This window comes from Chiloscyllium plagiosum, unplaced genomic scaffold (assembly GCF_037043375.1).
Source record: "Chiloscyllium plagiosum isolate Xiang-an unplaced genomic scaffold, Cpla_swu_hap1 HiC_scaffold_7, whole genome shotgun sequence".
NCBI classification, from domain to species: Eukaryota; Metazoa; Chordata; class Chondrichthyes; order Orectolobiformes; family Hemiscylliidae; genus Chiloscyllium; species Chiloscyllium plagiosum.
Window position 1 is genome coordinate 25554926 of NW_028270145.1, and position 14503 is coordinate 25569428.

General features: G+C 42.7%; 1 protein-coding gene across 7 annotated transcripts in view; it reads left to right on the forward strand.

Annotated features, from left to right (window-relative positions):
* The window catches only part of asb18 (ankyrin repeat and SOCS box containing 18), a 36190-nt gene that overhangs the window by 6213 nt on the left and 15474 nt on the right, over positions 1-14503 (forward strand). Inside the window, exons 1-3 of one of the 7 annotated variants that reach the window (XM_043693240.2) lie at positions 7895-8004; positions 8456-8545; positions 11997-12065. The exons of 4 other annotated variants lie outside the window; for them this stretch is intronic. In XM_043693240.2, the coding sequence (XP_043549175.2) occupies positions 8500-8545; positions 11997-12065 (115 nt within the window). In that variant the 5' untranslated portion in view covers positions 7895-8004; positions 8456-8499. Of the gene's footprint in view, positions 1-7760; positions 8005-8455; positions 8546-11996; positions 12066-14503 lie in introns of those variants that run through there. 2 more of the 7 variants (XM_087988854.1, XM_087988851.1) reach the window with 2 other exon arrangements.

Below are 14503 nucleotides of genomic sequence, written 5' to 3' on the forward strand. Positions count from 1 at the left end.
GGGTCAGGCAGCATTCATGGAGAGAGAGCAAGCTAACATTTCGAGTCTAGATGACTCTCCATCAGAGCTGCGATGCTCAGCTCTGGTGAAGAATTATCTAGACTCAAAACGTTAGCTTGCTCTATCTCCATGGATGCTGCCTGACCCGCTGTAATCTCCAGCATTTGTTATTATCAGTACAGATTCCAGCATGTGCAGTAATTTACTCCTAAGCTGTACCCACGCACTTTGTACCTAAAATGGCGACTTATAAACCTTTCACTGCACTCATTTGAGTACATGTAACAATAAAGCTAATTCAATAACTATATTCTCATCCCCTCCTCAGTCATTTCTTCAAACAGAGGTCTTCCTTTGATATCTAGGCTCAGAACAACCCTCCCCTTTAAGAAATAGCAAAGCAGACGGTGCTGGAGAAACTCAACAGGTTTGGCAGGATCTGTGGAGAGAGAAACAGATTTGATGACTCTTCACTGGAGAATTCTAACATTGGATTTCTAAAGCAAGGTATTTTTAAGACTAGCCAATTCAACAATTAGAACAAAATTTCTGATGGATAGGGAACTCAAACAAAAATACTCCTCAATCTGATTTTAACAAAAGACTGTTCAACAAGAGGTGTTTTACGTGGATATTTGTAATGTCCACTGTAATGGCTTATCCATAAAAGGACACGAAAGGGTCCAGAATTTCTCCGGTCCTAGGGATTAAGCTGGATCATCATCTCACTCATCAGGAATGGTCAGTTGGAATCACCAGCAAGAAGCAGAGCTCCATACAGAGAAATTAATTAAATGTAAGATGGTGAAAGAGGCACTACAGAAGGTCAGCCTGGGCAGATACTGCCCCCAAGCAAATTCAAATCTCTTGGTTTGCAGCTAGAAAGTCGACTGCTTGAAAATGTTCACATTTAGCCTTGTGGTACTGCATCTGCCATGTGTTTGGCCAGTCACCCAACTTGCCCAAATCACCTTGAAACTTCTTTGCATCCTCTTCACAAACTTGCCCAATTTTATGTCATCAGCAAACTTGGTCCAAGCCATTTATATATGTTATGCGTAGTTGAGCTCACCACTTCCTTCAATATGCTGAAATGGAGATTATCAGGCACTAAATATTTGTCAGCCTTTATATCCATTGGTTTCTCCAGCATATTTTCTTACTAAGATTGCATTTCTTCAATTCCACTCTCTCACTAGATTCCCCAACTTACTGGGAGGTTCCCTTTTTTGTGTGGATAGAACCAATGTATGTGTTCAATTCTGCTGCCATTTCTTTGCTCCCAATTATAATTTCCACAATTTCTGGCTGTAACAATCCCTGCTCCAAATTCCAGTACAGAATCCCAGTACTGTAGTGCAGTACTGTGCCTCAGTATAGAATCCCAGCCCTGTATCCTGGTACCTTGTCGTAGAACAAATACCAAGAACAATGTCTCAGTATAGAATCCTAGTAAAAAATAAAGTTCCCAGTACTGTATCCCAGTACAGCAACAGTACCATATCCAGTATGGTGTTCCAATACTCCATCCTATATCTTTGTATTGTATTCTAGCACAGTATCCCAGTCTTGTATCTCAGTGCAATATCCTTGAAGTATTCAGTCCTGTGGTATCATGGAAATTTGGTTTAAAGACTGGCAAGGATAGCAGGTTAACATCTCCAGCTTTCCAGTGGAATAGAGAAGGAATTAAAAAAGATGTGGCATAGCATTATTGGTTAAAGTTTCAATTATGTTTGTGAGGAGAGATGATATAGCAATTAAGTATCGAAAGGGGGGACAGGAATAGAAAAGGAGCAGTAACTGTTGGGTATGTTCTAATGGCCCCCCCCCCCAAAAAAATTAGCAAAGAGACAGAGGAGTGAACTTGTATTTGAGCCAAAACTAGAGGGCAGAGGTTTAAGGTGAGAGGGGAAAGACTTAAAAGAGACATAAGGGGGCAACTTTTTCACACAGAGGGTGGTGCTAGAGGAAGTGGTGGAGACTGGTACAATGACAACATTTAAAAGGCACCTGGATGGGTACATGATTAGGAAGGGTTTCGAGGGATATAAGCCAAATGCTGGCAAATGGGACTAGATTAATGTAGGATATCAGGTCAGCATGGCCAAGTTGGACTGAAGGGTCTGATTCCATGCTATATAATTCTATAATTCTATGACTCTAGTAGTTATGGACTTCAACTACCAAATATCAGTTGAAATGCAAACAGCATGAAAGACGCAGAAGGCACAACATTTTTGGATTGATTTCAAGAGAACCTTTCAACCACCTGTTCCAAGCCTAATGAGAAAGGGGACAATTTAGATTTGGCCTTAGGAAATGAAGCTGAGCAGGTGAATGTAGTAGCAGTGGGTGACCCTTTTGGAGACAGTGATCATAATAGTTAAGTTTAGCATCATTATGGTAAGGGACCAAGATAGACTGGGGCAAAAATTGTAAATTGAGCAAAGGTAAACTTTACAAAGCTGAGAAATGTGATTCAAGTGAAGTTGTTATAGCTACCTGAAGGAAAATCATCAGCTAATCACACAGTGTAAGCATGTTCCCACAAAAAAAAACATGGATGATACTGTCAAATCTAGAAATCCCTGGTAGCATCCTATTCAGAAACATATGAGTTGAGATAAAGCAAAAAAATAGAGCTTAAGTCAATCTCAAAATAAACAATGCTTTGGTGGCTTAGGGTCAAGAAAATATAGCATAAAGTAAGAAAGGAACTTTGGAAAACAAGAAGAGGATATGAAAAAATATTGACCAGTAAAATTGAGGAGACTCCGGAGATATTTTATCAGTACATTACAGCAAGAGGATGATGAAGGAAGGGGTAGGGACTATCAGAAATATACATGGTTCCTCATGGCAACTTTGCCTTGTCTTCACAGAGGGCTGATAGAGACCTTTTAGTTAAAGAGGAAGAGTGAATATACCAGACAAATACAGTACTAAATACAGTATTAGATAAAATAAACGCAATGAAAAGAGAGTCCTGAAAGGATTGATCTTCTTGAACCACAAGGGCTGGATGAATTATATCCTCAGCTGTTAAAGGAAGTCACAGGAGAGATAGTAGTGGGGAACAAGGAAATGAATAATTACTTTGCATTAGTCTTCACAGTGGAAGACACGAGTAATTTCCCAAAGATTTTAGAGAGTGAAGAGGCAGGGCTGAGTATGGTGGCCATAACCAAGGAGGAAGTGCTAGAAAAACTGAATGGCCTGAAGGTGGATAAATCACCTGGACCAGATGGACTATAAACCAGAGTTCATAGAAGATCATAGAATCCCTACTGTGCGCGGATCCCTATAATTGTAAGAGAGAGAGATGGAGATAGTGGGGGCGTTAGTGGTAATCTTTCAGGAATCACTAGAATCAGGGAGGGTCCCAGAGGATTGGAAAATAGCTAATGTAACATTCCTGTTTAAAAAGGGAGTATGGCAGAATATGGAAATTTACAGACTGATTAGCCTAACCTTGGTCGTAGATAAGATTCTGGAATTCATTGTGAAAGATGAGATTTCTGAAAATCTTGGAAATGCATGGTAAAATAGGGCAATGTCAGCATGGTTTCATCAAGGGGAGGTCCTGTCTGACAAATCTCTTAGAATTCTTTGAGGTTAGATCAAGGAGAGCCAATGGATGTTATTTACCTGGACTTCAAGAAGACCATCGACAAGGTGCCACGCAGGAGGCTACTGAGTAAGATAAGGACCCATAGTGTCAGAGGCAAGGTGCTAGCATGGATGGATGATTGGCTGTCTGGCAGAAAGCAGAGAGTGCGGATAAAAGGGTCCTTCTCAGCCCTTGACAAGTGGTGTTCCGCAAGGCTCAGTCTTGGGACTTTTCACTTTATACATTAATGATCTGGATGAAGGAACTGAGGGCATTCTGACTAAGCCTGCAGATGATACAAAGATAGGTAGAGAGACAGGTAGCATTGAAGAGGCAAGGAGGCTGCAGAAAGACTTGGACAGGTGAGGAGAATGGGCAAAGAATTGACAGATGGAGTACAACGTGGGAAAGTGTGAGGTCATGCACTTTGGGAGGAAGAATAGAGGCATGGACTATTTTCCAAATGGGGAGAAAATTCAGGAGTCTGAACTGCAAAGAGACTTGAGAGTCCTGGTCCAGGATTCTCTCAAGGTAAACTTACCGGTTAAGTCAGTAGTTAGGAAGGCAAATGCAATGATGACATTTATTTCAAGAGGACTTGAATATAAAAGCAGGGATGTACTTCTGTGGTTTTATAAGGTTTATAAGGCCCTGGCACGTGATCAGAGGGGATTCACAAGTATGCTCCCAGGAATGAACAACTTAACATATGAGGAACATTTGAGGACTCCGGAGTTTAGAAGGATGAGGGGGGGCGGGGGGGGGGGGATCTAATTGAAACTTACAGAATACTGAATGGCCTGGACAGAGTGGATGTTGGGAGATGTTTCCATTGGTAGGAGAGACTAGGACCCAAGGCCTTAGAGAAAAGGGAAGACTCGATGGATTGAATGGCCTAATTCTGCTCCTATGTCTAATGGTCTAAGTTGAAGAGGGAACAATGATTGCTCTGAAAATCATTTTGCAAACCACATTCAAAACAGACAAGTACCAGAGATTGGAGTTCTGCAAACATTATACCATTATTCAAAAAGGATGTGAGGGATAGGCTTAATAATTAGAGACTAGTCATTCTGATTTCGATGGTGGGCAAATTATTAGAATCAAGACTGAGGGATAGAATAAATTACTTAGAAAGGCACAGATTAATCTGGGATAGTCCGCATGGTTTTGTTAGGGGGAGGTTGAGTCTTACAGACTGAATTGAATTGAGCAGATTGATTAAGTAGTGTAGTGTATGTTGTCTACCTGGATTTTAGGAAAGTATTTGGCAAGGTCTTATGTGGAAGACTGGTCAAAACAATTAAAGCCAAGTGGATACAGGAAAATATGACAAATTGGATCCAAAATTGGCTCAGCAACAAGGACCTTTTGACAATGCTTTTACAAGCAAAGTGATTTCCAGTATTGTTCCACAGAGCTCCATGTTGGATCCCCTGCTGTCTGTGGTATGTATGTGGTGCAGTGGTAATATCCCTACCTTTGACCCAGGAGGCCTAGGTTCAAACTCCAAATGTTCCAGAGGTGTGTAATAATATCTCTGAACAAGTTGATTAGAAAATAATTAAGATTTAAATACAAGAAGCGTGATTTGGAAATTTGCACACAACACAAAAATTAGTCATATAGTGATAGTGATGAGAATGGCTGTCAACTGTAGAAAGGTGTCAAAGGTTTGGTTGAGAGGGTGATAATGTGGCAAATGGAATTCAAGCTGGAGGAGTGCAAGGCTATGCATTTGGGGATGGAAACAAATTAAGGGAATACATAATAAATGGAGAGTATTGAGAGGGGAAGGGGAAGTGAGACACTTTGTAGTGCATGCTTACAGGTCCATGGAGGTACATTTCGGGTAGATACAATAAAAAAGCTGCCTATAAGATGCTTTCCTTCATTGCATGATGAACTGAATACAGTAGCAGAGGTGTAGTGCTGAAACTGTATCAAACACTGGTTAGGTAACAGTTGCATTTTGTGTAAAGCTCTGGTCGCCACATTACAGTAAGGACAGAATTGCTTAAGGAAATGTACAGAGGAGAATTACAAGAACATAGCCAGGGCTTGAAAATTGCAGCTTTGAGGAAAGATTGGAAGGCCAGGACTTTTATTTCCCCTTTAGAACAGAGGAGGCTGAGGGGCTAATGTATTTGCAGCACATTAAATATGAGGAACGAGGATAGAGTGGACAGGAAATTCCTATTTCCCCTCGTGAAGACGTTAGTTACCGGGCAACAGAGTTGATGTGATTGGTAGAAGGATGAGAGGGATATGAGGAGGAACTTTTCCACCTGGAGGGAGTGGGTGTCTGGAATTCTCTACCCAGTTTGGTGGTCGAGGTGGAAACCCTGAACTTTTTAATAGGAACCTGGAGCTGCATCTGAAGCACTGAAACCTACAAGGCTCCAGACAAGCTACTGGAGCATAGGATTACAATAATTTATTCAGCTGGCGCACTCATGATGGGCCGATTGGCATCATCCTGTGCTGTTCAATGGTTCCAAGTTGTCTTTCCCTGTCCTACATCCTGATACAGAATTCCAATACTGTATCCCAATATTGAATCACAGCACTATATCCCAGTATTTTACACTGATATTCTATCCAGGTACTTTATCCCTGTGTAGTAGCTCAGTCCCATATCCTATTTTACTCTAATGCTGCGTGCCACTATTGTAACTTAGCACCCTATCTGATATTGTATCCTAATCTGATACCCTGTATAGTGTCCCAAAGGTACAGCCTTTTTGTTTTCCAATCATCAGACATTGCTGAGTTGGCTGGATATGCACTTATTACCAGTCCCTCACTGACCATGAGAAGGTGGCAGTGAGTTGAATTTCCTATGATGTACGTCTATGCACAACCCATTCAGAGAAGCAGTTCCAGGATATTGACACAGAAACAGTGAAAGGACAGTGATATAGTTCCAAGCCAGCTTGGAGGGGTATTTTCAGTGGTGGTGATGCTCCCATGTATTAGCTTCCCTCGTCCTATGGGATGGGACAGATCACGGATTTGGAAGGGATTGCGAAAAGACTCCTTGCAAGTTTCTGTGGTCCATTGTACATATGATGCACACTGCCTGCATTGTGGGCCAATTGTAAGAGATGAAACGTCTTTGGTAATGCAGGGTGCCAAACAAAAGGGCTGCTTTGTACTGAATGGCATTTACCTACAGGTCTATTATTGCAGCTGCATTTGTCCAGACAAATATTCCATTAGAAGGCTTGTGTTTTGTAGCTGGTAGAATGATTTTGGGGAGTTAGGAGGTGAGTTAGCACTACAGAATCCCCAGCCTCTGGCATAGTTCAGTAGCCTCAGTATTCAACATGTCAGGCCCAGTTCAACCTATGGCCAATGTTAGCCTTCTGTGTGTCGATAGTGGGGGATTCAGCAATGGTAATGCCATGGAACGGTTAGGGGAGATTAATGGATTCCCTCCTTTTGGAGAGTTGCTGACCGGCATATGTGCTGTGTAAAATTTACTTGTGCTGTGTAAAATTTACTGTGTAAGATCACCTCAAGTCTGAATGCTCTTGTCAAATGTAATCATGGAGTGTTTCAGTATCAGAGGAGTAACCTGTCCCTGTGTTCTGGAACTGTATCTCAGTGCGTGCTGCTCCTACATTGCAGCCTGGACACTGAGTGTCTATTAACTGGGAGGGAGGCGGGGGGGGGGGGAGCCGACAGAATGACCCAGCCTGATTGATTCCTCAGCTGACATTCACACCAGCTTAAACCAGCAGAAAATGGCTGGACAGCGGTCAGGGGTCTAAAGGTCAGCCTCGTTGGACAGATTTAAGACCAATCCCTTCACAGCTGACAAAACACAATTACCCTGTCAAAGCAATTGAAGAGAGGAGCTGTCAACATATGAGCACACGGCAGACAGAACCTTCCAGTAGCCTTCAGTGAAATCCACTTGACTATTATAAATCAGTCAATGAAACAAGTCATGCACCATCTTGAACTCTGCCAATAATGAGATCGCTGCTTAACCTTAAGTATTTATAGAAACACAATGGATGGTGAGATCAGTAATTGCTCAACAGCGGTATATTTATAGAACAACAATAGCCTGTGTCCTTGTGTATAAAATAAGGCATCCAGGGCTAAAATAAACTACAGACACAACTCTCTCCAGGCAATGGACAGAGACTGTGTGCAGCGATCGCAGATATTCCTGGACTCTGAACAACACCAGTACACTGGGCCCTCTCATGCCATGAAACGTCGGGGTCCAGAGGCCTTCCACCAGGCACTGATGCACGGTGACCTGAGGCTTCTCAAGGTCATGGTCAGTGAGTATCGTGAAGATGTCAACATGGTCTTCGAGGTCCGCAGCAAGGAAATGGAGTGGCAGGCAAAACCGGTGGCCCTGGGGGTTTCAGGTAACCACTGGCTGTGATCTCCTTGGTTTTAGTATGGCTCAGTGTTGAATTCTCAATATGGAAGTTAGACTGATGCCTTGTTGCCTGTGTATAATATTGGCACCTCGTATAATATTGGCATTGTGTCGATTGAGTGGTCATTGTAGCAGTTTTAAAATTTGAATGTGGTATGTGAGTCTTTATTGGCTATGATTAATTGCCCATGAGAAGATGATGGGGAGCCACCTTTTTGAATCACTGCAGCTCGTTTGGTGTAGACAAACCAACAGTGCTATCAAGACAAAGGTTTATGTTTTTGACCCAGTGACAGTGAAGGAACGATAATATATTCCCACATCAGAATGTTGTGTGTCTTAAATAGATGGTGGTGTTTCTATGTATCTACTTTCCTTGTAAATAGAAATCACAGGTTTAGAAAGTGCTTGCTGAGTTGCTGCCCTACATCTTATAGGTGGCACACACTGCTGAGACTGCACTGTTGGCGGAGAGGATTTAATGCTGAAGGTAATGGATGGGTGCCAACTAAACAGAATACTTTATGGTATGTACTTTTTAAGTTTTGTTGGAGCTGCATTCCTCCAGGTTAATAAGGGGTACTCCATCACATTCCTGACTTACCTCTTCAAGGATTTGTGGAGTCAGAAGGGGAGACCTACTCTTATCGATAATGGGGGATTTAGCAATGGTAATACCATTGAATTTCATGTGGAAATGATTAGAATCACTCTTGTTGGAGATTGCTGCTGTTAATGTTCCTTTTCTCACATCCATCCAAGCCTCAATGTTCAGGTCTTGCAACATTGTCTCAGAAGCACAATCATCAATGAACATCCCAAGTTCTGACCGAATGATGGACGAGATAGCATTAATTAAGCAGATGAAATGCCATTTGGACACTACTCTGAAGAATGTTTGCATTGCTGGGGCCGAGATGATTCCAACAACCAAAACCATTTTCCTTTGTAGTAGGTACGATTCTAGCCAGTGAAGAGATTTCCCTTGAGTCCCATTGACTTCGCTTTTGCTTGGGAACCAATAAATTAGTTCATTAGTTTGTTGTTTTCCAATTCTTCGTCCTGAATTTGTCAGTGGTGACTTGCCATTGCCTTCCACTCTCAGGGGTAGGATGAGGAAGCAGGTCCTAAGTCTACTGCAGCTGAAATGGAAATCGAACCTCTGCTTTTGCCACTATTTTGAACTACATGCTAGTCATTTGGCCACCATTATCCCCCATTTAAGCCACACTCGATCAAATGCTGCATTCATTTCAATGGCAGTCACACTCAAATCACCTTTGGAATGCAGTTCTTTTGTCCATTTGAATCAAATCTCTAATGATGTCAAGAACTGAGTGTCCTTGCTTGAAGCCGAAAGGTGTGGCGCTAGAAAAACACAAGAGGTCAGGCAGCATCCGAGAAGCAGGAGAGTTGATGTTTCGGGCATAAGGCCTTCATCAAGGATCCTGCAATGGTCAGCTGGTGTGATCTCTTTGAAGATTTGAATTGATTGAACACGGGGAGGCAGAGTGAAGAACACAGGAGAGGGGAAAATGTTTGAGCAGAATGGTGGAGAATGATGGCTGCGGATGGGGCTGGGGTGCAAAGTCATAGGGAGCTCTCCACAGTGCTTGGCAACAGATAATCAGAACAGAAGCATTTCCTTGTCCTTTCTTTCTCACTGTGCTTTGCTTCTCATTGTCATTAAGTGTAGCAAAGATGTTTCCTCATGCAAGAGAATTCAAATCACAGGATCATAGACTATAAATTAGCTATCAATAAATCTGATTGGGAATCCAAGAGAAACTCCTTTATCCAGAGGATGGTGGGAATGTGAAATTTACAACCATGTGGGGATGGCATGATGGCTCAGTGCTTGGCACTGATGCCTCACAGCTCCATCACCCGGGTTCAGTTCCAGCCTCGGGCGACTGTCTATGTGGAGTTTGCACATTCTCCCCGTGTCTGCATGGGTTTCCGTCAGGTGCTCCGGTTTCCTCCCACAGTCCAAAGATGTGCAGATTAGGTGGATTGGCCACGCTAAATTGCCGATAGCGTGCAGAGGTGTGCAGGCTAGTTGGGTTAGCCATGGGGAACACAGGGTTATGGGGATACAGTAGGTGGGTCTGGGTAGGATTTTCTTTGGAGGGTTAGTGTGGAACTCAATGGGCTGAATGGCCTGTTTCCACACAGTAGAGATTCTATGATTTGTGGTGAACGTCAAGGCATTTAAGGGAATTACGTGGAAGAAAACAATATGATAGCAGGTCAAATGCAGAGATGTGGGAGCAGTGGAGTGAAGGATGGACACCAGCATAGACCAATTGAATGGCCTGTTTTAGTCTAGTTAATGCTGCAGAATGTCTTGTTGTAGTCTAGTTAATGCTAATGAATGTGTTCATGTGTATATAGAGAAAGAGAGAGACAGAGAGAGAGAGAAAGCAACTGAAGCCACTGCATTAAAACCTTAACTGGAGTCTGCCTGTCTTCAACAGAAGAGCTTAAAAGCTTGTTCTAATAAAGTAATAAACATTTATTTGACATTTACACTATTTACAAGATAGACATTTGCAGGATTTCATGAGAAATTCTCCCTCACCGGTTCCAGTTGCATGTGATCTGACCTCATTGATGTTAAACTCCACCAATTAGCATAATAGTTACTAATCCTTTACAGTGCAACCATGATCACCAACAGGGCAGCAAGGACAATCAGAGAGTGCAAAAGGTCAGAAATGAAGGAGCACAGAGATCTCAAAGAGATTTCGGGCTGGAGGTCTGAAGGAGATGACATAGTTTGAGAAAAAAGTTCAAATTGAGGCCTTGTTGGACTGGAATCCAATGTAGGCCAGAAGTGATGGGTGAATGGGAATGACTATGAGTATGGGCCATGGAGATTTGGATTCACGTCCCCATAGAGGGTGCAAGGTGGGAATAACCATAGTCTGTAATAATTATAGCCAAGCACAATATAATTCCACTGCTGCAGCAAAGGTAAAACCGATGTCCGAGTTTACCATGTATTCAGGCATATACATTTCAGAGGTGGCAGCAGAAACAGAGACTGAAGTCTTATAAGATATGAGAAACCCTTTTTTAATTCTATCATGGGACATGCGCATCACTGACTGACCAGCATTTATTGTCCATTCCTAGTTGGCCTTGAGAGGGTGGTGGTGAGCTGCTTTCTTGAGCCACAGCAGTCCATGTGCTAAAGTGTGGGCATCATTGATTGCCATCCAGGCACTGACCAATAACCCAATGGCATAGTTTAATAGGAAGGGCTAGGATTCCATCAATATAACTGACACTGTATATTCATTACATAATTGTATCAACCACATTCCCATCTTTTCTTCTCGTTTAGTGGCTCATTAGATGCTTGCAAAGTATGAAATGGGCTTGGAGACACACAATGACTGGCAATTTTTCTAAAGCTTCCATTACCGCATTCACATCACACAAAATCAGATGTTATTAAATCAGTAGCATTTTCATTTGGTTGGGAGTCATTAAAGACAATGTTAGGATTAATTGGACTAAATGATGACAGCTCCCCCTCCCCACTCCCCAAGTGCAAAGCCTGTGCCTCTCATCAGTGCTCACTTGCTGTCTTGGCCATTATATCTGAGCTGGCACCATTCACAAGGGTTGAAGATGGCCGCAAAAGAAAATAACAAAAAAGTGAAGACCAACAAGAAAGCAAGAAAGCAGACTCACTCCTCCCAAAGCCTACAGAGTACCCAGGTCAGACTGTGCAATCATTTTTACCTGAGAAGTATTTTTTTCAAAGAAAAAAGCTTAAAACAAAAACTTTTGCCATCTGCAAAACAAATATTCAACAGTTCTAAGTTGGCAAATTACCAAGTGTCTCTTGTGGAATACATAATTTGCTTACGTAATAAATGGGTGTTCAATTAATGTATCAAATTGAAACTGAAACTGACCTCAATATTAGGTTTTTACCATTCTATTTGTTTTGCTTTTGATCTCCAGGGTATGCACTTCCAGATGACCGTTACGTTTGTCTTTACTCTTTCATGGGATGTGGGTGTCACTGGCAAGGCTAGTATTTGTTGCTTATCCCTAATTTCTCTTCAACTGAATGACTTGCTGGGCAATTTCGGAGTTCAATTGCTATGGGTTTGGAGTCAGACGTAGACCAGACTGGCTAAGGACGACAGATTCCCTTCCTAAAGGATTTTAGTGAAACGGTTGGGATTGTATGATAGTCAATGATGGTTTCATGGTCACCCATCCCTGAGACTTATTTTCAATTCCAGGTTTTATGAACTGAATTTCAATCCACCAGCTGCTGTTTGAGCCCAAGTCCCCAAAGAATTAGCCTGGGCTTCTGAATTATTAACACACTACCCCCTGCTGCAGGTTTGTCTACACACCTCTTATTTTTCCTGACTGACATTTTTAAACCTTTTCATGGTAATATCAAAAAATAGTTTTTTTTAGATTACATTACAGTGTGGAAACAGGCCCTTCGGCCCAACAAGTCCACACCGACCCGCCGAAGCGAAACCCACCCATACCCCTACATTTACCCCTTACCTAACACTACGGGCAATTTAGCATGGCCAATTCACCTGACCCTGCACATCTTTTTTGGACTGTGGGAGGAAACCGGAGCACCCGGAGGAAACCCACGCAGACACGGGGAGAACGTGCAAACTCCACACAGTCAGTCGCCTGAGGCGGGAATTGAACCCGGGTCTCAGGCGCTGTGAGGCAGCAGTGCTAACCACTGTGCCACCGTGCCGCCCACCTGTGCCACCGTGCCGCCCACCTGTGCCACCGTGCCGCCCACCTGTGCCACCGTGCCGCCCACCTGTGCCACCGTGCCGCCCACTGTGCCACCGTGCCGCCCACCACGTTGGGAGCCAAATATAAGGTGTTAGAGTCACATACAACTCTGGAACTGCAGATTGTTGTCTAAGGACATCAAGATCAGCAGATTTATCAAAAGTATTGGGTAGAGAATCCACATTTAAAATATGGCAACCCAACACTAACTTGAACTTCTGCCCTCCAGTCCCCAGGAATCCCCAGCAGCATTGCATGGGTTTGATTTTGTCACGCTGTCCCCATTTTAACATCACTGAAGGTGGGAGACGATGGGAATTAATTGTCACTGCCACACAGCGCTACTGGTTTAGATCAGTTAGTGAGGCAAGCTGAAGCCTGCAGCCCACTCCTGGTCCAGACAAAATCCTTTTCCAAAAGGAATTAGTGCTCAGATAGAATCGTGCTCGAACCTCCAATCTACTCCAGTGTGAGAAAAATCTGCTCAGACAAATGCTAAACTTTTTCATCAGGAATGTCCGAAATGTCAATTCTCCTGCTCCTCCTGCTGCCCGACCTGTTGTGCTTTTCCAGCACCACTCTCTCGACTCTGATCTCCAGCATCTGCAGTCCTCACTTTCTCTAAACGCTAAAATTTCCACTCACAACTTTGTCAAACATAAATCCTTGTTTCAAAAATCACACAAAATTCCAAAGCCAAAACCACTGAGGGTACTGGTAATGTCACTGGTTTAGGAGAGCCAACACTTTGGGGGTTTAAGTTCATATCATATCATGGAAGCTGGAGGACATTGAAATAATCTATTAAATCTAAAATATCGTGGTGACCATAACAACTACAGTCAGTTTTGCTACAATGTGATAGCTCCATCCTCGTGCAATCCGTGTTATAAGAAAATCGCTTAATAGCCACACCATTTAAACTAATGGGGCTGTAATTGCGCTATAACTAATACATGCTTTAAAGAGAATATCCCCAATTCATCGATTACATTATAGCAAATTCGCATTGACGAAATGCGTGCTATAGCAGAACGACCTGTATTATTGATTATTTCTAAAGCCCGTCTGCTTCACTGATGTCTGTCTCCAAGAGGTAATCTTTACTCACCTAGTCTGGCTGCCATGTGACTCCAGACATGCAGTGTTGTTAACTTTTTCCTTAAGTGATCTGGAAAAAGCCACCCAACTCTCAAGATAGTGCCAGAGCAGGTATTCATAAGTTTGGTCAAGCAGTTAAGTATTGAGGATGGCATCAAAGCAGGAGAGAGAGTGGGGGGAATCTGGAACTCTGCTGCATCTGATGGCAGGAACACCTATGGTGATGTTAAGGAAATTGGAGATACACAGGGGACAGAATTGAAGGGCAACGACTGTCTCAGAGCATCAGAAAGCTGAAAGAGGAACAAGATTCAAAAGAGGACAAACTGTCAAAATAGTAGAATTATCACCTTGGCCTTATCCTTTCCACTCTCTGATACACCAGGTAAATGTCGATATTGTAAATTGTTGACATCTCCTGTTGTAAAATTACATCTGTCTACCACAGCTCACACTACAACATATTTTCCTATGCAGCAAGGAGCCTTGTTGTAGTGTTAAATTGCGACGTAATTAATTTACTTAAAATTGGCGAGTGCCCCAGGGCTGTATATCATAATAATTAAAAAGTGTTCATGATAATGAGC